Here is a 23,485-nt window from a genome sequence, read left to right on the forward strand (position 1 = left end):
TATATATATCTAGACATATAAAATAATTGTTCTCTTCTGCAAGCACTAGCGAGGCACTCATCACACCTAAGGATGGCAGTTGGAGGGAGGACCACGCGTGCTGGGTATGGGTACCACCAGCCTATGCGTCCCCAGGCCTTTCTTTTAAAGGAAAAAAGTTATCGCAGCCCTCCTGGAGCTGTAAAAGAAAGAAATCTGTGCTGGACACAAAGTGAACTGAAGTTGCCCTCCTAAATTCAGTGAGCACCTGAGAGACAAGAGCCAGCAGGTGTATAACACCCCCCCACACTTCATCTTTAAACAAAAATTACACACACTTCATCTTTCTTAAAAGATGTGGCATTTAGGGACATGGTTTAGTGGGACCTGGCAGTGTTAGGTTTACGGTTGGACTCGATGATCTTAAAGGTCTTTTCCAGCCTAAATGATACTATAAAAATTATGTTTCATTATAACGCAGTAAATCAGCGCTGCTGAGAGACGCAGATGGAAGGGGAGCCTAAATTTTCATTCCTTGGTTTTGGTGACGTGGTCCTAAACCTCTTCATCCACCGTCCCGTGGTGCAGCTGAGTCCAGGATCTGCTTCGGAGTTTGGGTCTCCTAGGGATGCCCGTGTCCTCCCCGGGAATTCCCCCTTCGATTTGGGCACCCAGCAGCGCCCGGTGCCGCAGCCTGGTGGCTTCTCCAGCATCTCCCACACCACGATTTGGGCTGTGGGCGTTTTTCCAGTCCTGCTCGTGCAGACCCGGAGCACAGCAGCGGGGCCGGTCGCTGAGCCTGGCCAGCAGCAGGAGCGCAGAGGAGACCTTTTCCTGATCACACCAAATAACGGCTTTGCCCTCAATGCCTGGCTTCAGTTTTTTATGTTTTTGTTGCGTTTCTCCCAGCCCTGGAGTTTCTTTGAAGGTCGACAAGCACAACTCGAGCAGAAACAGTCGGTTTGCTGGAAAACAACTAAAATTGTGTATTTTTTTTTCTTATATTGGGTAGAAACCCCCTGGAAAAATGGCGTGGTGACTCACCAGTGCATTGCCTGCCGGCGAGCTGAGCGTGGTCAGGCCTTGTCCTTCCTCCGCTGCCCATGGGTTGGTGCCAGCAGCGTGGGCAAGACGTGACTCATGCCTGTCGGCGGGTGAGCGTGGGCCCAGGAGGGTCATGCCCGGGTTTTGGGGGGGCCCAGCACCCCCCCCCCCCATTTCACGAGCAGCACACCCGCACTGTTGGGGCTTGGGCGGTGGAGCAAACTTCTCCCACCGTGGGCTTCCCTAAGGCTTGAACAAGCGCTGCCGCCCCAAGCGCAAGTCTTGGCAGGTAAAGCGGTGCGCTCGCTGCCTGGTGCCCGGCTCTGGGAGCAGGCGCCGGCGGGATTGTGGAGCTTTTTTGGGCCGCCTGGTTGTGAAACAACCGCCTGGGTGACTCAGTGCAAGAAGGCTGTTGGGTGCACGGCTACTATTACTATTATTTATTTTTAAATAGCATTTGCTGCTGGATGATGGTGCCGCACTGAGCGCAGCAGCGGCCCAGGGGCTGGTGCCGCGGTGCCGGGTTACCCGGCACAAACCCGGTGAAGCTCCTGCCTCTTGCCCGAGTGCCGGCAGCTGCCACTGCACGCGAGCGCCTGCTCCAAAGGCACGTGGTGCTTTCCCGCCTGTAAGTCAAGGGCCAGGATTTGGTGGGGGAAAGAGGGGCAGAGGGGGAGAACACCACCCAGCTTGGGCTGGCATTAGTTTTTATGCTTGGTGCTTCACGGACCCGAAATAATTTATGACCTATTTGCTGTTATCAGAGTATTTGCTCTGAGTAGAGTCCCCGCTTGGAAAGCTTTGCTTTTAAACCTTCCACACGTGGCAGGGAGCCGTGGCAGGCGATGATTTGAACGCCCTCAGCGGTACCCGGCCGTGCAGAGGTGGGCAAAGGCTGGGCAGGGTTGCTGCTGGCTGGGGCTGCCAGCCGCCGGTACCGGGTGCAGGACGTGCTTTGGGGATGCAAATTGTTATGGCCGAGCATGAATTAAATTATTAAAAATTTATAATTAAAAATTATAAGTTTCAGGAGATGTACCCACTAAAACGACTTATTACAGTTATTTTGTAGACAGCCTTTCTGGCAGGGCACAAAGAAAACAGATGATTACAGCTGAATAAGGAGCCATCGCACCCGACGAGTTGTGGTTTTCCCTGAGTTCTACGTTAGCCAGTCACTGCTAATTCATGCACTTTGAGTAGCAATTAATGCACATAAAAACCCGCATTGGTTCCAAACCTGTTTTGAATTTGTCAATAAAAATCTGCCGGTGTAACTCCCAGCCGAGGAACCTGCTGTACTGGAGAGCTCTTCTTTCATGTCGTATGGTCGAGCACAAAAAGCTGCGGGGAAGGAGGAGGGTGAAAATGGTCAGAGGACTGAAGCCTAAAGGAAAACATATGCCCAGTTCCAGTTAAAGCCGTGTTCAACACTTTTTTTTTTTCCCAGGACAGACAGGACTTTTCCAAGAAAGCCATGAGAGGAGTGGTTTTTTTTTTTATTTTTTAATGAAAAACTGCGATTTTAAGAAACGGCATTCTGGATCTTATGTACATTTCTAGTATCACTTCCTGTATATTTTTAAGCTGAAATCCTCTTAGCATGCAAAGCAAATAGATTATGATATACTGAAGGATTAAGAATCACTGTCTGGTGTCAGATTAATCCCTCATATAGACCATCACTTGTACTGACAGAAATATGGCTGCAATTCAGCAAAATAGCTGTACGGCGAAGCAACGCATCGCAGCGTCTTAGGCACAACAAGCGCGCGATCGCTGCGGTCCGTCGTTGCGCAGTGTGTATTTCAGAAATTAAATTTAAATCTATAGGACATTAAAGGCACGCTCCCCTCCAAGTGCTGCGCGAAGCACAGCCGTTACAGGCACGGCTCTGCGCGGGGAGGCAATGCAGCAGCCTGCTCTGTTTCAAAGCTCTCTTTATTAATTTTTCCCTGTTGAGTGTACAAAAACCTACGCATTGCAGCCCATTCGCTCCCTTCAACCCACAAAGCAAAAAGTCTCCTTCGAATGTACTCATGGAAAGGCGCCGATTTGGATGAAGGGCCGAAATGGGTTGGGAGTTTTTCTGGTGCCATCAAAATCGCCCATCGCGCAGCAGAAATTCAGCAGGATTTTGGCTCGTAGGGGAAAATGGCTGACCAACAGTGAGCACAAACATTTTATTTGGGTAAATGAAGAATTTTTGTTAATAAAATACGTCTAATGGCTTGTGTTTTCTCTTTTTTACACTGTGCTTTTATTTGCAGTCCATTCATCGTACAAATTTGTTCGTCGTATAAAACCGATTTCAAGAAGCTCGCTGGCCTTGGGTTGCAACCGCCCAATGCTCCCAAAAAAAGATCAAGCTTAACCCACACGCATGCCTACAGTAGAGTACAAAAATCTATGTCCGTAAACGCTGCACCCGATCGAATGGTGGGAAGAAAGACCTGTGACGATGCTCGCCCCTCTCTTCACCGTCACGAAAAAATTAGAGGGCTGAAATAGGTTACGTTACCTTCTCAGTGCATTTTCTCTTCACGGTTAGAGGCGGGCAGATTAAAATCTGGACTCCAATGGAATGATGTTTAAGAGGCTCCGCGTCTTTTTTTCAAGGCAAAATAATGGTTATTCAACTAAGATGATATATCTAGATATGAAAATTGAGAGCATTCTTCGAAAAATGCTGCCGACTGTGAAAGGCTGCTCTTTCACAGAGGTATCCTGAGTGAAGATTTTATCTGCTGGTATCTCAATAGGACGGTTTTCAGAGCCTTAAGTGGAAATTCAAATCTGCTTCCAAGTGAAGATTGTTAAAATATATAATGCAGAGAATTACAGACTTTTCCCCTGAGAAGTTTATGGATTCGTCCAATAACTCCCCCCCCAAATTTTTCAGCATTGCATTTGTACGGTAAATGGGGATCTGCAATTACTCGCTTTTTTAATGTCTTTGAATGACACGATGAAAATATCATCAAATTGCCCTCCATAAGCAAACATAGGGCAGTTTGTGCACGGACACATTTGTGCTAACCCAGCAATAATTTGGAGGTCTAAGGGCAGCGCTTTTTATAAGCCTGGTGCTTCATCTTCTGCTGGTGGTTGGATCCAGGGATGGCTGGAATTTCACTGAGGACTTTCCGTGAACTTTGCCACTTCGGAGAGGTTTCCCCTTCTTTGCTTTGGCAGCGAAAGGGGTCCCCCGCTTGGTCACACCAGCCCAAAGTGCACGACTTTGAGAGACCCGCTGTCTCCGGTCTCCTGCGGGGGGAAAGACGGGCAGGATCAGGCAAGCTGCAGGGACACACAGTGAGGAAAGGAAACCTTGCATGGTTATCGGGAACACCATCCCAACCCAGGGAGAGGAGACAATTGCAGACTCTGTCGCAGTTTGGGACAGAGTCTCCATGGGGATGCAGCCCTAAAGCAGTGGAGACCACCTCGTTGTGCAAGGTAAGGCACCTCTCCCCTTTTTTTAAGCCCCTTTGCAACCCCCTCCCCTGCTGCTCTTGGGGAAACCACGGGCTGCAGCTCCAGAGACAGCTCACGGTGTCCCCTGCGGTGGACTCGGCGTTGGGACGCGAGGGGCTGGGATCCAAGGCTCCACCTGCCTGTGAGCCCCCTTCCCTGGCGCCTGGAAGCTTATTGGCAAAAGTGAAACTTTAGATTTTTGTTACCTTTTAATTAAAACATACTGCGAACACCACAAGGCTGGGTTAACGCCAGCGGGTAGCGAGCCAGGTTTTCCAAGTTACGCAGGGATGGCATTTTGCATTCCTCATACAATGCAAATAGGTGATTTAAGCACAAATCCCCTTTCTGCGCTCGGTGCCTGTGCAGGGTGGAAACCCCAGCCCTCTGGTTTTGCAAAGGACATGACGATGGGGAGAATACGTGCCACAAATAGAGGTTATTTCATAACACGGGCTAGCGTGCCTGCGAAATGCATGAAATACTTTGCCTTGGAAAGTGCTGTAGTCTAGTGAGTCATTGCTTTCTTTTGAATTACAGATGAGTAGCCAGCCCTTCACGATGCAAAGAAAAAACTAGGTGTGGAGCTGAAAACAAAGGGAAACCTGTGTTTGTCCTGTCTCGGGGGGCAAGACACGGTGGCTGGCGTGGGAAGGGGAGGTGGACTCGGCCCCAGGAGGTGGCTGTCAGGGCTGTGTCAGGCTGTGGGAGCACTGGCGAGGGCGGACGGGACTCATATGAGTGACTCCCTGCTCCTTGACTTCAGGAAAAAGGAAAAAAAAATTCCCCTGACTGTTGCAGCTTCATAAGGAACCTTTACCAGAGCAGCAGCTCCATCTCATGGCATGTGCATTTCACCACAGAGATAGAGATCACCCTCCGAAACAGCATTCCCGAGTACAACCTCCCCACCTCTCAGCGCGGAGGGAGCAGTGAAAGTGCGACGGCTCAGAATGAGCGCTGCATGGACACTGAGTCCTGTTTTTAGCCCAGGGCTTGGCACTTCCCTTGCAGGGAGACGGCGGGAGGTGGTCCTGCCACAATAGGACCCCCTGTTAATTCTCAGAGGTGGTTTGAAGACGATGAGAAAGCGTCCCTGACTGTCCATCCGAACCGACGCTTGCATCCCAGACCCCACCGGGTTACTCCAGTGTTGAAACTCGAAGCACAGCTTCACTGCTGAGACTGCTGCTGAGGCAGGTGTCTTCAAGGAGGTTATGAGTTGCCTCACTCAGCAGCAGCCCTCACGGGGGGGCTGTGTGTATGTGCCTTGGTTTTTGGGTGGCTGCAAACTCTCTGTGGGCTCTCCTTGCTCGCCGAATGGCACTTGTTGGAGGCTCCAAAAAATACAAAAGACTTTTTTTTGCAACAGAGCCACAGCAGTAAAGCCTTGAGGAGCATCAGTGACTGAAGGTAAGGGGTGGCTCTTTTTTCCCTAGAGCTGTGTCAGTGCCTAATGCAGAGGGGTTTCTGCTGGTGCTTGCTCTGGGGACCAAGGGAATAGGTGGGAAGGTAAATGCAGGCTGGAGAAAAAAAACCACATCATGTTTGACCATTTAGAGTTCAAGGTTGTTTTGGTAGGTCTCTGTTGTTCAAGCCTCAGGGTCCTGCGTGCATCAGACAGGTATCTGACCTGGGTTTTGCGATTCACAATTTGTGCCTCTGTCTGGGGAGAGATTAACAAGAACCCAGCTCTGCAGACCTACCTAGTTGCTTTTTTAAAAATACTTTTTAAAAAAAAACTATTTGCAAACCTCTCTGGTCACACTCAAACAGACTTGGCGGTGTCGCGTGGGAAGTCTGTGATGTGGCATCAAGCTTATAGAGGTGTTTAATGTTAATCAAAGGCTGGAGAGCGATAATGACTGGATCCCTCTTCTGACATCTGCATCTTTTCTGATGTACACCCCGGCAATAAAAGAAGCTGTAATAATTTGACGAGAGTTGATTTTCATAGCGCAGGAAGAGGGCTGTCCAGGAACAGGGGAAGCCAGCATTGCAGTGCTGCTGCGTATGGTAATGAGCAGCTAGTCATCCAGAGCAGGAAAACATGAATATCCTGACAGGAGAGCATCCACTTGTGCCCTGGAGAGTTCAGATCGTGGGGCTTTGCATGGTAATGATGTGGTCCCGCTCTGGCAGGCGAAGGGAGGAGCGGTACGGGAAGGCACACCCTGTAATTGAAAAGCCACTAAGCCATCTCGGACCTGCAGGGATAGCAGGATGGAGGCAGTGGTTTGCTCGGTCTCTCCAGGTTTGAGGCAGAACAGAGGATCCCTTTAGTCTCCCGGAGCGGGAAATAGAGAGAAACCTCTTCCCCGCGCTGCCGTATCGCTCCCAGGAGGCTATGTTTTTTCTCCTGGGGATTATTCTCAAGGGCATGATGAAGGTGGGAAAGGAGGAGAGTGGGAGAGGGAAGAATAAATGAAGGAGCCATGGGGAATTACTTTAAACACCTGTTTTTTCAGGCGGAGACTGCCTGATTCCAGGCTGCAGGAATGGCTATGTGGAAGGACAAGCCTGTTGTTAGGATCTACAGGTACTGCTCCCTTTCACTGGAAATGCCTTGTTTCCCTTGGATAGCATCATATAAAACCTTTCTGGCTGATAGGTATTTAGCTGAGTGATAATATATTAAAACAACCATTTGGTAGCCATAAGGCACCATTGGCTTCAGCATCTGAAGTTACCATAAATGAGATCAGGCTCCAGTCCAGAAACGACAGAGCAGTTGAGATTCCCATTTTCCAAAGGGTCTGATTTCTACTGAGGTTGGTGACCAGAGTGTTTGGAGACTTAGTTTTGCTTATCTAAGGCTGGGTGCTGCTAAACGGAGGCTCTTTGAACCAATCTATATAGTTTCCTCAAGATTATCAAATCCCAGAATAATGCAGGGCAGAGGGACCTCTGGAGATCACCCCGCTCAGCGCAGCAAGAGTAGGCTGGGTCTCGAGCAGCATGGCCCTCAAGCTACCCCCGCCCCACCTCCAGCCTTTCCTGGAAGACAGGACTGAACGTGAACACCAAATCCTGACCCCACCAAATATTGGGGATGGGATGCTTACTTCTCATTCGCTTCTCCCCTGTTGCTTGAAGAGCCGTACCCAACCGAGCCATGCACAGGGCAAGAAAAACTGCAGCTTATCCTCGCTCCTCCAGCAACTACCTATGCCATGCCCACCTTCGTCCCCAGTGATGGGATCCTCTGGCCAGCACTGGTCTCAAACCAGTGCTGGTCTCAAACCAGCTTGGCAAAGCCACGTGGTCTGCATTTGTCCTACCTGCAAGCTGAGGCCGCCGCGGCAGCCCTCGCCCATCATCACCCATGCGCCAAAAGGGCTGCAGCGGGGACACACATGCCCTGTGCTAGTACGAAGCCACTGGCACTGCTGGGGGGGACACAGGCAGCCCCCGCGGTAGCACCGTCTTGCCTCTGAGCCACCTCTTGCATGCTGTAGGGCTAAGGCTTTCCTCTAGAAAACAAATCTTGTTCAACTGCTTGAGCATTGTTTGGCTGTGTGACAGCCAGCTGCTCTGGCAGGTGACTGGGAACGTTTTGTTGCATGATCTTTACAGTTTCAGGGAGGAGAAGCTTCCTCATAGCTGAGAGCGGCAGCAAGCAAGGAAGACGCACCTTATGATGCGCCTACAAAAGATAGGGTCCGTGTCGGATACGTCCCCACTGAGGCCTCCATGGACATTGCACTGGGAATAAGTCACTTCTGGCTTCAGCCTTTCGCCAACGAACTGGCGAAGGGGGACAAAGAAAATCCTCCGGCTCGCAGCTGCAGAGATCTTCCTGCCGAATTGACTGTGCAAGAAAGGGCTGGGTTTTGGGTGTGCTCCCCTTGTGTGGCACCGAGCCCAGTATTGTGAGGGCTCCCTCTGAAGCAACGTGCGGGAAGTGGTGGTGGAGGGACGCCAGCCCGGGGGAGCAGGAGGGTGAAAGCGGGACCTCGGGGACAAGATGTCCATCAAATGCTGGCACTGATGCAGCAGGCTAGTGGTGGTGTCCGGGTGTAGAGCTGCTGCTGATGGTGGGTTTGGGTTGGATTTGGGATGGGTTGAATTAAAGCGAGAGGTCTGTCCAGCTAGAAAGGAGCTGCTCTGATTTGCTGGGTGCTGGTTCCTGCGTTGGTACCCAACTGCTGCAAGACTTCTGAATTTCCACACACCATTAAAAGTCAGGACAGAACGGTGTCGGAAACGTATTCCCAGAAGTGCAAAGTTAGTGTTGTGTGGATGGCTTTTCTACTCCAAAAAACCTGGTGTGCACAACAGGCACCCTCTTACCCAGCAAGTCGTTTCCCTCTGCAGCCCAAGCGCTTGTCAGAGCTGCTGCCACCAACAGCACCACATCTCCCTTCCCTTGGTCCTGCAAGAAGCAGAGCAGCTCAGCAAGGATGGAGGTGCCCCATTTTCCTGTGCACAAGCAGCTCTGCGATGTGTGGTGAAATCAGGGCACCTCCACCGGGGACGCAGAGGTCACACTTTGACCCACCAGCTGTTAGCAATGGTGACCACTCAGTTGCAGTAACTTTTTGGAATCAAAGGATGCTTTAATCGCTCCCTTGCGTAAGAAGTCCTTAATGATGTGATGGCAAAGTTTTGTTCTTTGTATCACTCCCATTATACGGAGTTTGTGCTTGTGGATTTTATTGTGATAGTCCAGAGCTTTCAAATGAACTTCTCAGTTTATTAATTCAGCCGCTTACGTGGGGGCAAGGAGCATCTTACACGCAGCTCAGGGAAGGAGCAGTTAACTGCTGGATAACCCAGCTGCAAACCCAGGAATCCCACCAGTGTCTCCAGACCATCACCACTGCTGTATTTTACTTTACTCTGTATCCTGAGGCCACTGACGCTATCAAAAGGCCACTGGGGACATCCTTTGAGTACAGAGATTTCCTTCCAGCGCGACCCCGGCGTGGCGAACTCCGTCACCTGCTCCCCAGCCTTTCCCCATCCTCCACCCAGTGAAAATGCGCAGGGGCCCGCGGGAGGCTGCAGAGGTGGGGCCAGCACGTGTTGTTCTCCAGCGCTTCGGGACTGGTAGAACAGCTCTTAGAGCACAATTTTACTTGGCACGGGCTAGTTTTGTAATGAAAGAAATAAATAAGTGCCATCCTGCTCTGCTGGGAGGTTGAAGCGTTTCCTTTCTTTCTTTTTTTTTTTTTATGATCTGTTTGTACCGAGGCCAAACATTGAATACTTTGGCCTCAAAAATAAAAAAGTTTCAACAAGAACTGTAATCGGGAGGAGGCTAAAATACAGGCACTCTTGTGCCTTCATCCATGCTGCTGTGAGACAGCTTTTATTTTATTATTTTATTTTTTCCTTTAACGTAGAACTGAAGGAGTGCGTTGGTGCTGCACGCTGCTGACTCATCAGCTCTGGAGACAGGATGTATGTATGTGCTCTATAAGCACCCCCACCGATACCCAAACACCTAGGGCACCAAACCAGGCTGTGAGGGAATGTCCCCATGGGAGATGGGGGTAGTTGAAGGATTTGGAGGATGGGGTAGGGTATCCCTGCCCACGTGGAGGTCTTCTCCTCCTCTCCTGCCTCGGCGAGCTTCTCGTGGGCTGGGAGCGCGCGAGCGCCCGAGCCAGCGCGGGAGAGGGAGGAGGACGTAGGACTGGAGGCTGGGGGTGGGGAAGGGCCGGTCCACCTTTTTTGGCAGCACCTTGCAGTTAAATCAGCTTAAAGCAATCATGAAACCATAGGATAGTATTTCACTCCTCTTGACTGTGGTCTCACTCTTGAAAGCGCCAATATGAGCGCCGGCTAGTTCGTGTAAGATGAATGTGAATGGAGGACAATAAGTTCTTTCTTAGGTCCCATCCAACAGGCATTGGATAATAATAATTTTCGACTTTTATGCGCTGCGCTCAATTCAAAGCCGCAGACGAAGCCCTGCTCTAGCAGCGGGTATAGAAGCCTTTCTACCAATTTCAGCGAGAGCCCTGCAGGCAGACAGCTTGCAGGGACAGGCTCGGGGAGTTTCAGGAAGCTGCAAAATAGAGTAAATAATAATAAGCAGAAATAAAAAAATAAATCAGAAATGCGTTACCTGCTCTGTACGAACCGCTCTCAAATTTCCTTCAAAAAAAAAAAAAGAAAAGAAAGATCACCATGTTATTTACATTCCATTGAACTCGCTGAAAAACCCAAACAAACAAGGGTATGGTATTAGGTAACTCACTTTTTTGATAGGACACAGCTATTTCATATCCTGTTATTCAATGGATGAATTAAAATATTTAATATATTGCTTATACAAGTCTATACATGTAGGATACTTATATACCCTCAAACGCTCCACCAAGTTAAAGCAGCTGTGATTTTTGCGGATAGGGCAGTGTGGAGATGCGAGGCCAGCGATAGATCGGGGTTCCCACATCGTCCTGACTCGGTGGGGAGCCGTCGCAGGAGTGGGATGCATGCGTTGTGACGGAGCCGTGGCTGCAGCACACCTCTCTACCTGTACCAGGGTAGCTGTAGGGTGGTGGAGCTCAGTGTGGGCTGCCTGCCCAAGCGCTCGTCTTGTGTCTCGGGAGGGTTTTGCAGCCCGTGTGCTGTCAGGTTGCTGCTGGAGGTGCTTGAGGATGAGGCTTCGTGTTACAGCTTGAGTCGAATGAACAGCTGCCAACATCAAAAAGAAGTCCTGCTGCAGGCAATGTGCTTCTGCCCCTCACTTGGTGCTGTCTGTGGTGTCCTCTGATCCCCAGGCAATGCAGTTCAGCTCAGGGGATGGACAAAAGCCCACGGGAAAGAAAACAAATCCCTTTTTTTGTTTGGGTTGACATGCTGGCGGCCCCCTGTGTGATCCCGTAAATGTGGGCGGAAGAAGGCGGTGAGGGGGAAGCAGGACCTTCCCATTTCGATGGTGGCAAGCTGCTAGTTCAGCTTCTCTGTAACATGGAAGCGCACCCATAGCTGGCTTGTTTGAAACTATCTATTTCAGTCGGAACCGCAGTTACACCTCGACTTTCCGTGTCAGTGTGCCTGGAGACTGGCTCAGTTCCTACATACCTGTCAGTATAATGATGGGACACCTGGACAAGGCAGGAGATAAAAACCCTCATCTCACCCCTTGTGCAAACACTCTTACATATCCCTGCCTGGCTGACTTTACAGGACGACTCTTCAACCGTGACTTTCTCGTACTGGACTAGTCCTCTATTATACCGTTGCACTATTTTGAATCTGCTATGTTGGAGATACTGAATACTGCCGAAGCAAGACATCCATTTACTCCAGAACCCCCCTGCAGAAGTAGTGTAAAATGCTGCTTCACAAGCCACGTAAAGGGTGAAGGTCTGCTGCTGGAGGGCCTGGCCATTGCACATTGAGTAACAGAGCAACAACGACCGTATCTAATAAACACTTTGTCTGTCTTTGTTAAATCAGGAATAGCACTGCGAGATAAGGAGATTCATACAATCAGATGATTTATTCTACGTTGCGAGAGCTGGTAGCCAGGTCTTCATGCCTCTCCCTTCTAGGTATACACAAACCAAGCTCATGCTGCAATGCCATTGCCTCATTTTTTCTTCCTAGATCCAGGTTCTTTTTCAAGATAGCAATCACCATTATTTCTAGCTTCATCCCCGTCTGCATATTTGAAAGCGACTCGTTCACTTACCTTCCTGGCTGCTGGAAAAGGGTTTCCCCGTCAGGGAGGTGGCATGGCCATCTGCTCCAGGCTTACGCTCGGTGTCCTCTGCCTGTCTGCGGCTGGTGGGTCTTTGAAAACAAAACAGAAGTGATAGGAGGGGAGGCAGCAAGGACTGAAGAGTTGGGGAGACGCTGCATAGCAGAGCAAAGCTGGTTTGTTTGTCTTCTATCTTTTCAAGTACACAGCAAGCTGTGTAATTCCCTGGCTACAAACTATAGCTCGTTTTTATCAGATGCCAGTACGTTTGTTGACTGAGCGTCACCAGGATCACTCATTTGGCCATGCAGTCACTCCAGCACCATCCTGTCATTCAAAGATGTGGTGTAAAGCTGGTGTTTTTTGGAGCAGTTAAGGTTTTGTTAAGCAGGAGAGGCTGGGGATGTGCAAGACACACAGCAGGCGCCTGGCACTGCAGCAGCCCTGCATGGAGGCGGTCGGGCGGATGCTGGGAGAGGAGGATGTCAGACCCAAAAGGCAGATTTTTGCAGTTAAACCCTGTCCCCACACCACCCCTATCACTGACATCCAAGTCATGAAGGAGCTGCAGGGAGGAAAATGTCAGCTATGTGTTACAGAATTTTTTTCTTTTTTTTTTGGTTTTGTTAGTCTTGGTTTCTTCACTCATCATTAATCTCTGTTTATGTAGGTGTGTGGGAAGGCAATCCATTCCCAAGGCAGTGGAACTGGAAATTTGGAGGTTATCTTGTGCTATCTCGGCTTGCCGACTCACCGCTCGTCCCGCCATCCGCAAACTGCCAAGTGCCCGGCAAAGTCCAAGGGAGTGCTGCCTTCGGCAAGAACGAGTCAAACAGAGAAAATAAAATAAATCTCTCAAGCCAGGCCAACTGGGATCCCCTTTGGGGGAATTCTCCTCATTTGGGTGGATCTTTTCCCTCTGTGGACGCAGTCATATTTGACTCAAGTAGTGTTTTACTCAAGGGTTGCTTTCAGATATGACAGCAGTGTAGTTGTGAGAATGAAAATGTGAATGCTTTTGTGCGGCACCCAATTTGTTAACTGCCACACTGCGAAATCTCACTCAGCTTTGATAACACAAATAATATATTCCAGGCATAAAAAGCCCTTTATTACTGACAAGAATGCAAATAATTAAAGAAAAAGCTCAGATTTTCCCTGCGCCTTTGTCTTCACACTACCAGTTGGGCGATAGCTATGCAAGCAGCTGGGCTTCTGTAAAGCAACTAAAAGCAACTCTCCTCATCAGCTTTCCTGAGACATTTTTAAGCTGCAGTAATGCAACTCTCCCATCACGCTAAGCTTTATTGGTTTAGCAAGAGAAACTAAGAAACTTCATTGGAGACCAGATTATGCTGGTTGCAAAAACGGAGGGATTCTTCTGCTCTTCAACCCCATTATCTCCTCCGTAGTGTCTTGATCAGCTTTCTTACACACATCCTCGGATTCTGCCGAGACCTGCAAATTGCTTTTTTGGCTGCCAAATTGCCATAACCCTTCTATTTTTATGTTTTAAAAGAGCTTAAAACCCTCCATCCTCTTTGGACGTGTCTTTAAAATTGACCAGTACTGGGAGGATTTCATGTATATCCGAAGGCTTAGAAGAAGATGTTACTTCTACCAAGCTTCTAGTTTTACAGTCAACAGACATGAAAAGCCCAGCGGGGATAAAAGGAACTTAACCAGTTCTGTCTAATGCATATAAATCTACCTAAGAGCTCAAGGCACTGGAAGTACTCAATGTGCTACATTTATCTGAGTCTAAGATACAGAAATGGGTCTTCAGCCCACATGCCACATGTCCCATTTTGATGCCAAGTTAATATGAATTAAGAGACTGAGATGAATAAACAAGGTCAGTCTGGGCTGGGCCAAGCTGAATCAATGTAAAATAATTGTCAGTATTTTCTGTCAGCAACGCTGGTTTATCTTGGCTCAGGATTCTCGGCGCTATAGATTATAAAATGTTTTCAGTGGAACAGTTGGCAGACATTTTATTGATTTTTCTTTGTTTTGTGAATGCTGGAAAAATTTCCATTAAGTATACACACTGCTCATGTGACGAAGCCAAATTGCTTTTTCAAACTTTTCTTTCTTCAAGTGAGCTAACGCGGTAATACGTTAGCAATCTAATTTAATCAAGAGGACCTTTGTCTGGAATCACGGGCCACAGAGCGCACCTTGATGCATCTCGAGTACTTACGGGCTAATAAGAGTTAATTTTGTATTTTCAAGGCGCCGTACGCACGTTGACTAATTAATTTGCCCAACACCCCTTTGAAGCTGGTAACGTATTATCTCAGTTTTACAGATGTAGAAATTGAGAGTGCAACTTCACACAGAGCCATGTATATTTGCCCGCTGTCGCGTTCTCAATGCACGTGAAGCTCCTGTTGCCTTCACCGGGGCTGAGCAACAGCAAAGAATGAGAAGGGAGGCTGCAGCAACTGGGCAGGATTAGCACTGCTGAGCTGCTGGATCCCACCTCCGTGATGAATTTCCTACACCACATCCCCACATCCCCGCAGCACGCCTCTTAATAGAGTTACTTTGGAACTGAAAATTGCTAGGACAGATAGAGCAGCTTGTAGGATTATGGGTGGACCCATGGCAGACCGTATTTCTCAGCCTATATTCCTGTTATTTTAAGACCAGGTTTGCTTCCTGGTTAAAGAGAACTTTCGAAAAAGATAATTGACGGCAGATGAAGAAACAGAAGTGCTATAAGGGTGATGAATGCTTATTTTGTTTAATTGCACGAAAAAATGGAGGAAGAATAAGAAATCTGTTTAATGGGTTTTTTTTAATGTGACACACAAAAGGGGATGCAGTGGGATAACTCTAATTCTCTCTCTCTTTATGCTGATTTAATAACCATACAGATACGAAAGACGCTCATGCAGTTTTCTTTTAACACTTGCTGAGGTTTGATCAGTGATGCTACAGATTCAAAATATACAAACATGCTTCTGATCTTAAATAAAAACCCTGTAGAGCAGTAGAAATATGTGTATTTTTAAGTACATAAGCAACAGGAAAGTTTTATGATAAAAATCACTGTGATAATATATACTTTTGCCTTCTATCCTGATCACTTGTATTAAAATAAGAGATATCCTAACTAAAATAGGAGTAGTTCTGGTTTAAGGGATGGGGACAAGGTAGATGGATAATAAGCTAAAAAAAACCCTGACCCAGCTTCACACACATCCTGACACTACCAACAAATGCAAGACATTAAAATCCACTTGCATGATGGTAAGGAAACAGAATGACACACTGATGGGGAGGAAACCCACACCGCAGTTACCAATACCAGTGGCAGAGGAATGCCAATGGTGAGCACAGCCATAGCTCTGTGCTGACTATTATGGGTTGGACTCTGGCATAGATGCAGGCACTCACTAGTTGATTCATCCAGGAATAAGCTGTCCCACAGGGAGTCAATCAGTTCCTTCAATGCGCTGCCGAGAGGATCAGTGCATTACCTTGGTCCTCTGAACAACAGTGTCCATACCTTCTGAAAATATTTTCCTTTTTTACAGGCAGCAAAAGCGTTATGATGATTAAAACATTTCCATAAATAAATAACAAGAATAATGAGAGAGAGTACGAGAATTGCTAGGCTATAACATATCTGAGACTTGGAGGGACATAATGGCAATGGTCGATGGCAAACATAAGCCAGAGATGAGAGCTTTGTCTTGTAAAATTATTCACTGAACTCTGCATCATTGGTGGTATTTAACTGTCCCGTTCGTGGTAAAGAAACCACGAAGCAAATAAAATGCCTCAATCTGGAACATTGTCCTGAAATCTTTATTGCTCATTACTTACTCTGTGTGTGTGTGTGTGTGCGGTTCAGAAAGTTGACTACAGTTGTCCACTGACAGCAACACTATTGCTACTTTCATAAAATGTTAAGCTGAGTTAAGCTGATTTTCTCTGTCTGTAAATCATACTTTAGTCTCAAACTAAGTTCTCTGCTTTCTGACTGTTAAGGCAAGAAGAGAAACCTAGGCAAGAAGATTTTGCCTAGACTAAGTTCTCAGAGAAATAAACCCTTGAGATTATTTTATGAATGATCATTTTGGTTCCAGCCTTTTCTGTCCCCGTCTCCATCTCAGGCTATGGCTTTCCTTGCTAGGCAGAGCAGCAAAGGAGATGATGATGTGAAGAGTTAATTGAAGTGATTTGTTAAGCATGCAGCCTGAAAACTGGGCTTCTGTTACACATATGCACCTGTTAGACTCCCTGAAGGGCATCAGTAACAAGGTTTATTAAGTTAAACAGAAACGTCTTCTGCTAGTCTTCACAGGGCCCTTGCCCAGGGCTTGTGGCTAGGTGTAAATCACGAGATACATCTCAGCTGTCCCAAAACAAAGGTTGAAATACAGGAAAGAAGGAAGTCCAGGTATGTGCTGGAGATGAGCTTCCAGAAACTTGGGTGAGATATAGATTTGGGACAGTATCTGGCTCTGACAGGGGTGGTAGTGTTAGAAATGCAGTAATGTAGGTCAATTGACTTCATGGGTTTGGTGTGACTAGCTGGTACAACGACGTAAAGCCAAGGCAGACAACAAAAGACTCTGGGAAAGAGGAGAGAGCAGCCATCGAGTACTCTTGCTGAACAACTGCAAAATCCCATCGTGGTGTCTTACAGGGATTAGGGGAACCACTGCTATCCCGAAGATAGCAGAGCCTGGGAGCACCGTCATATACGCTTGAATTCATGCAGGCCATGAGTGGCCATGAGAGGCACATGAGCGGTGCTACTGCCTTTGTGTGACTTGCAATTTACTTGTACAGATTTGTGGGGTTTTTATTGCAAGACTAATGAACTGAACACTGAGGCTCGACTTGCAATGAACAGATTGATTTTAGGTTGGAAGGGAGCTCTGGAGGTCATCCAGCCCAATCCTCTTCTCAAAGCAGATTCAACTGTGAAGTTAGATCCAACTTCAAGGTTGCTTTGGCTCAGGTCTGTGACCCAGTGGGCACTTGTGATGGATAACAGCAGAAATGAACCATCGACTGGCAAACATCCGGAAGGTCAGAAAGAGAGCAGCAGTATGTTCCCTCACGTTAAACTTGGAGCAACGCTCAGGAGTCCAGATCTGACCTGACTCTTGTCACACTACCAGAAAGGACGGTATTTGCTGTAGGAAGTCACGGTACACCAACATGCAGGGGAATGAAGCAAACAAAAGCTATAGACTAACCTTGCTCCCCAGACTACAAATCAAGTCCTCAGAGACAATATCTCATGGATTTAAATGATGCTGAGGAGGTAAATCAACAAGTTGCCTACAGTAATACATATAAAGCATGGCTGAAGTGACTTGGCCAAGACAGGAGGCTGTATTGTGCATGGGGTTAGGGAACGGAGAAGAATAGTAGTAAATCTATTACAAAAATGGAATTTTCTTCTTTTGTTTTTCTTGAGGGGAAAGACTTCAGAAGTAAATAGGAAATGATTCAGGATGTACATTTTTCTCACTGGTGAGCAGAATACATAAACACTAAAAACTACCATTAAACAGCATGAGAAATGGAGAAAGTCAATAATGAAACAAAAAATGACCAAGCTAACGAACAATGAAGGGCCTTTACAGGAGGGAGAATGTGTCCTGATTATTGATTTTGAAACTGCAGGTAGTAGTTGGAGGCTGGGAAGAGGTGGACAGTGGAAATGTCAGATATGAATTTGTGATGTAGGAAATCGGTTAGAATAATAATGTTGCTGTACACTTACTAAGATGCTCAGCTGCAAGCACTATACAGCTGCGATTTCATAAACTTCACTGCGTTTCGGTAAGGTGGTGTTGCCATTTTTCGAGTGAATTCACTGAGGCAGCAGAAAACAAGATTTAATTTTGAGTTCACACATTGGATCAATTTAAAGAAATTTTCTCAAGTGCTGCGTAACCATCTACCCATTATAAACAGCCAATGTCTCAGATTAGGCAGCCAAATCTCTAGTATAGAATAGACTAGACTAGGGTAGACTAAACTAGACTATACTAGACTATTTCAGTTGGAAGGAACCTACAAGGATCATCTAGTCCAACTGCCTGACCAATTCAGGCCTGACCAAAAGTTAAAGCATGTTGTTAAGGGCATTGTCCAAATGCCTCTTAAACACTGACAGGCTTGGGGCATCAACCACCTCCCTAGGAGGCCTGTTCCAGGGTTGGACCACCCTCTCAGTAAAGAAATGCTTCCTAACGTTCAGCCTAACCCTCCCCTGGTGCAGCTTTGAACCATTCCCACGTGTCCGATCACTGGATACCAGGGAGAAGAGATCAGCACCTCCCTCTCCACTTCCCCTCCTCAGAAAGCTGCAGAGGACAATGAGGTCACCCTCAGCTTCCTTTTCTCCAAACTAGACTAACCCGGAGTCCTTAGCCGCTCCTCACAGGACATGCCCTCCAGCCTGTTCACCAGCTTTGTTGCCCTCCTCTGGACGCATTCAAGGACCTTCACATCCTTCTTCGGGGCCCCAAACTGCACACAGTACTCACGGTGAGGCCGCAGCATAATCACGGGATAATCACCTCTTTTGACCGGTGGTGCTGTGTTTGATGCACCCCAGGACGCGGGTTGTCCTCGTGGCTGCCAGGGCACACTGCTGACTCACATTGAGCCTGCTGTCAACCAGCACCCCCAGATCCCTTTCTGCAGGGCTGCTCTCCAGCCACTCCTCTTCCAATTTATACTTCTGCCCGGCATTACTCCATCCTAGCTGCAGAATCTGGCATTTCAACTTGTTAAATTTCATACCATTAATCATAGCCCAATGCTCCAATCTTGGCCAGAGAGACGAAACATTGCAATGACTGCAAACTGAGAACATCCCTATTTATGTAGGTTCCTAACAGTCAAAACCTTCCTTTCTTTATACAAATTTCTTCAGATGAAAAAGTCTGATGCAGACTTGGCAGCAGATATATTATAGAAAACAAACTCTCTGAAACTGGAGGCAAAACACAAGCCACAGTTACGTGCTTGTAACCGTCTGTGGTTTTTCTTTAGCACAGAGAAGAGGTTGTTGGAGTCACCTGTGCCTCAGCAGGTGACCTTCCCAGCCAGTTGGCATTGTCACAGGGAGTGGCTTTAAAACTCAAATTCATGTTGGCAGGCTTCAGGCGGCTGCGGCCAGCCAGGAGAGCCGTGAGAAGTTTTCTTTCACAGCTCTGCAAGAGGCAACCAAAAACTCCGGGCTCTCCTGGGGGAGGTCAGCTGCAAGCACTGGGTGTCAGCAGGCGGAGGAGCTGGTCGTGTGGGTGGGGAGTTTGCTTTATACTCACCAACCTGGCAAGAGGCAAACAAAAGCCTCGGGAAATCCCAGCCGTTTATGCACCTCTGGCGATTGCGAGGAGCCACGCGTGAGGCTCAGCAAATTTTGGTGACCCACCTGGGCAGGCACAGGCGAATGTGGTCAAGCCAGGGAGCCCGGGAATAGGAGTAAAGTTGAACTCTGCAATCTCTCTCCCAAGACGCCTGACGAAGGCAGACGTGGGACTGCCAGAGACGTGTGAGTCATAGCAACCTCCGAAAGGGAAAAGGTGAGCTAAAGGGAGGATAGCGTGTTTATACCTTGGGATCAGAGGCATGTTGGGATTAGTCTCTGCTCTAGTGCTCTGTTAAAGGAGCTCCTTTTATTGGAGCACTTGGAAAGGCCTCTGTAGTCAATACAGTCTCCAGCATGATCTTACTGTATTATTTGCCCATATCAGTATGGTGCTATCTCCATTTGAAAATTAAGACAGAATAATTGTGCACTGTATTTTTAAAAGCAGGCCCCATCTCCAAATCCATTAGATATCACTGAAAGCTTTAGACAGTATTCTGTATCCTAGAAGTTGTAGACTATGTATAAAATAAATATTTCACTGGTGGTGTGCAGCTGGTATAATGGATTGAGCAAAAGCTCAATCTCTTCATGTGAAGAAAGACAGAAAACTAGGTAATACACCGATTTCCAGAAGGAGAAAGAAATGTGTTTCTTGCTCACATGAAGAGTGTTCAGCACAGTTATATACCAATGGTTAGGATGATTTGTCGATGTGGAAGTTCAACGTTGTACTCACACTAGATTTACTAAAAATGTTCCTACATACAGTAGGCATAGAAAATAAAAATAAGTGCATCTATATACCCGTTGGGAACAAATCATTGTTTCTTTTCGATCAAGGATGCATGAAGAAAAATAAGAGAAATAAATGCTTTTTTAACCTTTGCAGAAGAGCTGTTTCATTCTAATTTCCCATCTGTTGCAAGGTGGTGTGCTGGTTCACTAGCAACAAAAGCACTGAAAAAAACCCCAGTCGTCAGACCTGTTGTTTCTCTCGTAATAGGTAAGTTCCAGGTTTTAATCAACTTTGGAAGAAGGGCACTCTTGAAAGATCATCCCAGGGATTTTGATCACAGGGTAGTGATGAGCTTACAAAAATCTGTAAAGATCATGTTAGGTTTTTAAAAATTCTGTTTACCACCTGTAACTGTTAATTCGCTGCATTTCTGTTGCTGTATTTCTCTCTTCTGCACATTCATCAAGGAAGGCTGCATTTGCCCAAATGGTTTCATTTGAAAATGGTTGTGCTAGTGCATGTTAAATGCTTGCAAACTGTCTCTGTTTCTGGAGATTGCTTTGTGTCCATGCCATGTCCTTCTGGCTTCCAAGTTTTTCTTAGTTCCTACTTAGTGTCTTAATGTTTTATCGTGTTTACAGTCATGATGCAGATGACAACTGAGGTTGTCAGGAAAGTTCAGAATATCAAACATACATTTCAAAAGTATTTTAGTTAATTGTTCCCCCCTCCCTTCCATTTTCTGTTATGGAAATACAGGATTTTCCTTGGCCTTACGAAACATCTTTGATAGACACACAAGTTGTCTGTGTGCCCTTCCCTGCACCGCTCACCTGCGGGAGCAGCTCTGCGCTGGGGGTCTGATGGCCGAACCAGGAGCAGGTGGGTCACGCTCTCCTCCATGCTCTGAAGATCGGTCAATAAAAGCTTCGCGAGACGGCTCTTCTTCGTCTGACTGCCCCAGAAGCTCTGTTAAGATGAATCAAGATTTGGTATCAGGCTTACTTAATTTAAAAGCACCAATCAAGTTGCCAGCTGTTTGCCTTAGACATCAGTAAGGACAAGGGTGTCCTCTCTTGTAATGCATCAAATTGAATGGAAAACCATATATAGCTTTCACCCTCGACTTTTCCCCTTGAAAAGGAGGCCAAGTAGCTAATGACCAGCAACAATAACACGTCCAAGAGTTTTTGGAAGGGAGGGAGCAAGTGTGTGTTGGCTTTAGTTAGCAAGGAGGAAATGCCTTCTCTAAATTGTCAACTACAGAAGGTCTAGCTGGCTGCCAAAGGCTGCTGCGTGTGAGTATTTCACTGTTGCCATACAGATCAAAGTCTTATGAATTGGACTGTTGCCCCACAAGGGTATGTGTAACTCCTTCCTTTAAAAATAAAGACTTTCCTTAGCTTTGTTTCAAAATATTTTGATTCACAATCAAGACCTGAAGTCTTCAAGTAGGTGAAGGAGGGGTCTCCATTTCCCAAGTTCCAGTCTGAGCCCTTTGGGGAAAGGAATTGAAAATACCTGAACCACTTAAAAATATAGAGGAGGAATTGCATATTCTACGAGTGAGACTTAAAATAAATAAATAAAAAATGTAATCAAACCCCAGGCTAGCAGAGTTTGGATTAAGGAAAAAAATCCTGTTACAGATAAAGACTTTAAAAGATTTTCTCAAAATCGTAAGACCCTTTTGCATTTTTTCTTTTTTAATCCTGTTTTTCTCCCCTTGTTCTCTGCCTTCCCAGATCCTGTATAAGCTAATCTGCACGATACCCATGGCAACACCATGGGCAGTGCGAAGCATATAATGCTCTTGCGAGCGTTGCCATACTGCTGGTTTACATTTTGGCCGGAGACCCAGAATGCTCACTGGCTTAGGAGGGCAAATCTACTTGTAAGCGTTTCTGAATCTCTGAGTCCTCAAAAGCTAACGCCGTAAGATTGCTGCGGACTATTTCTACTCTTCATGCTACCTAAATATTATTTGCATCTGTGGCGTGAGAGAGGGTGAAGCGTGGCAACGAATTTGCCTTTCTCAGGTAACTGATATTCTCCGCCTGTGCTGCCGTTTTCCACACGTGGAGCAATGTGGGGAATCGCTGAAAACAACCAACTTGGTCAGGGTTAACACACCTCCAAGCATGCACACCACATTACAATAAATAAAGGAGCTAAACTAGCCCTGGTGCAACTTCTCCTCTACCTCGAATAAAAAGTCCAAAGAGAAAAAAAGGAGGGGAGAAAAAAGGTATACGAGCAATGCTCTATGTCTAGGAAACTCAACTCAAGGGCAAGTAAAGTAGGTTTCTCTGGAGATCTCTTCTTGGAGCCTGTTGCAAAGTGAGCAGTCAAGAGAAGGAGGGGAGCAATACAGAGAACTTAAAAAGGCGCCCGAGAAACTGCTTTTGATATGCATGAAGAACTCTGGGAAAGGGCTTAAACAAGATTCCTGTTGATGTGTGTGTAGGCAAAATCCACCGCAGGGACAAACTTTGACAGCCTCTGCTTGGGAACACAGCTCTCGCTGCCGTGCTTCCACCTGTGAACCGAGTCTTCGGTCCTGAAGAGCCTCCCTCTTCACTTGGCCTTAGCTTTTAAGGAGGGAAATGTTAAACCTTCCAGTTTTCTGAATGTCAAAGGTAAGACGTACAGTGTGAGTCAAGCTGGTGTAATTCATCTTTTTTTTCTCTTTTTTTCTTTTTCCACCTACTTAGTAACGTCTAAGGCCTACATAAGTTACTCCCTTAAAGTTACGAACTTTCACCAATATACGATGTCCATGGCTTCTCCTTAGACATCACTCCTGAGGCTGACCTAGCTCCAAGGAGCAGTGGCATTTCAGAACGTAAAATCCTGAGAGATGCTAAGAGAGGACTGTGTATTGAGAAAGGAAACAAAACAGGTTTGGGTCAGCTTTGTCTTGATCTCTTTCCACCATACTATCAATTTGCATTTTCTCGTACCTGCTGAGAACCAGATCTGAATAATCACAGCCCTCTCACATCAATCACTTTAGTGAACTCACGCACGTGTTCTGGGTGGGACCTAGCAGTTTTGTCACATGGAGCGGGCTACAATTTGGATATATCCAGCCTTCACGTGGCATATTTCTAATATATGAACGCTATGAGCAACTATAACCATGGCCACTGACTTTGATATTTTGCGCTGTGGATGCAGCACAGCTATACCTTGTTAAATAATGCTACTGGATCCATAGGAACCTCATGGA

General features: G+C 46.9%; 1 protein-coding gene across 1 annotated transcript in view; it reads right to left on the minus strand.

The window, feature by feature from the left end:
• Window positions 1-2,531: 2,531 nt before the first annotated feature.
• The window catches only part of WDPCP (WD repeat containing planar cell polarity effector), a 159,003-nt gene continuing 138,049 nt past the window's right edge, over window positions 2,532-23,485 (minus strand). The window contains exons 15-18 of the mRNA XM_075147603.1: window positions 21,087-21,222; window positions 12,152-12,252; window positions 10,577-10,605; window positions 2,532-4,290 (exon numbers count right to left, since the gene is read on the minus strand). Coding sequence (XP_075003704.1) covers window positions 4,240-4,290; window positions 10,577-10,605; window positions 12,152-12,252; window positions 21,087-21,222 — 317 coding nt within the window. The 3' untranslated portion in view covers window positions 2,532-4,239. The remainder of the gene's footprint in view (window positions 4,291-10,576; window positions 10,606-12,151; window positions 12,253-21,086; window positions 21,223-23,485) is intronic.

The sequence above is a fragment of the Calonectris borealis genome, chromosome 3 (genome assembly GCF_964195595.1).
Source record: "Calonectris borealis chromosome 3, bCalBor7.hap1.2, whole genome shotgun sequence".
Lineage (NCBI taxonomy): Eukaryota > Metazoa > Chordata > Aves > Procellariiformes > Procellariidae > Calonectris > Calonectris borealis.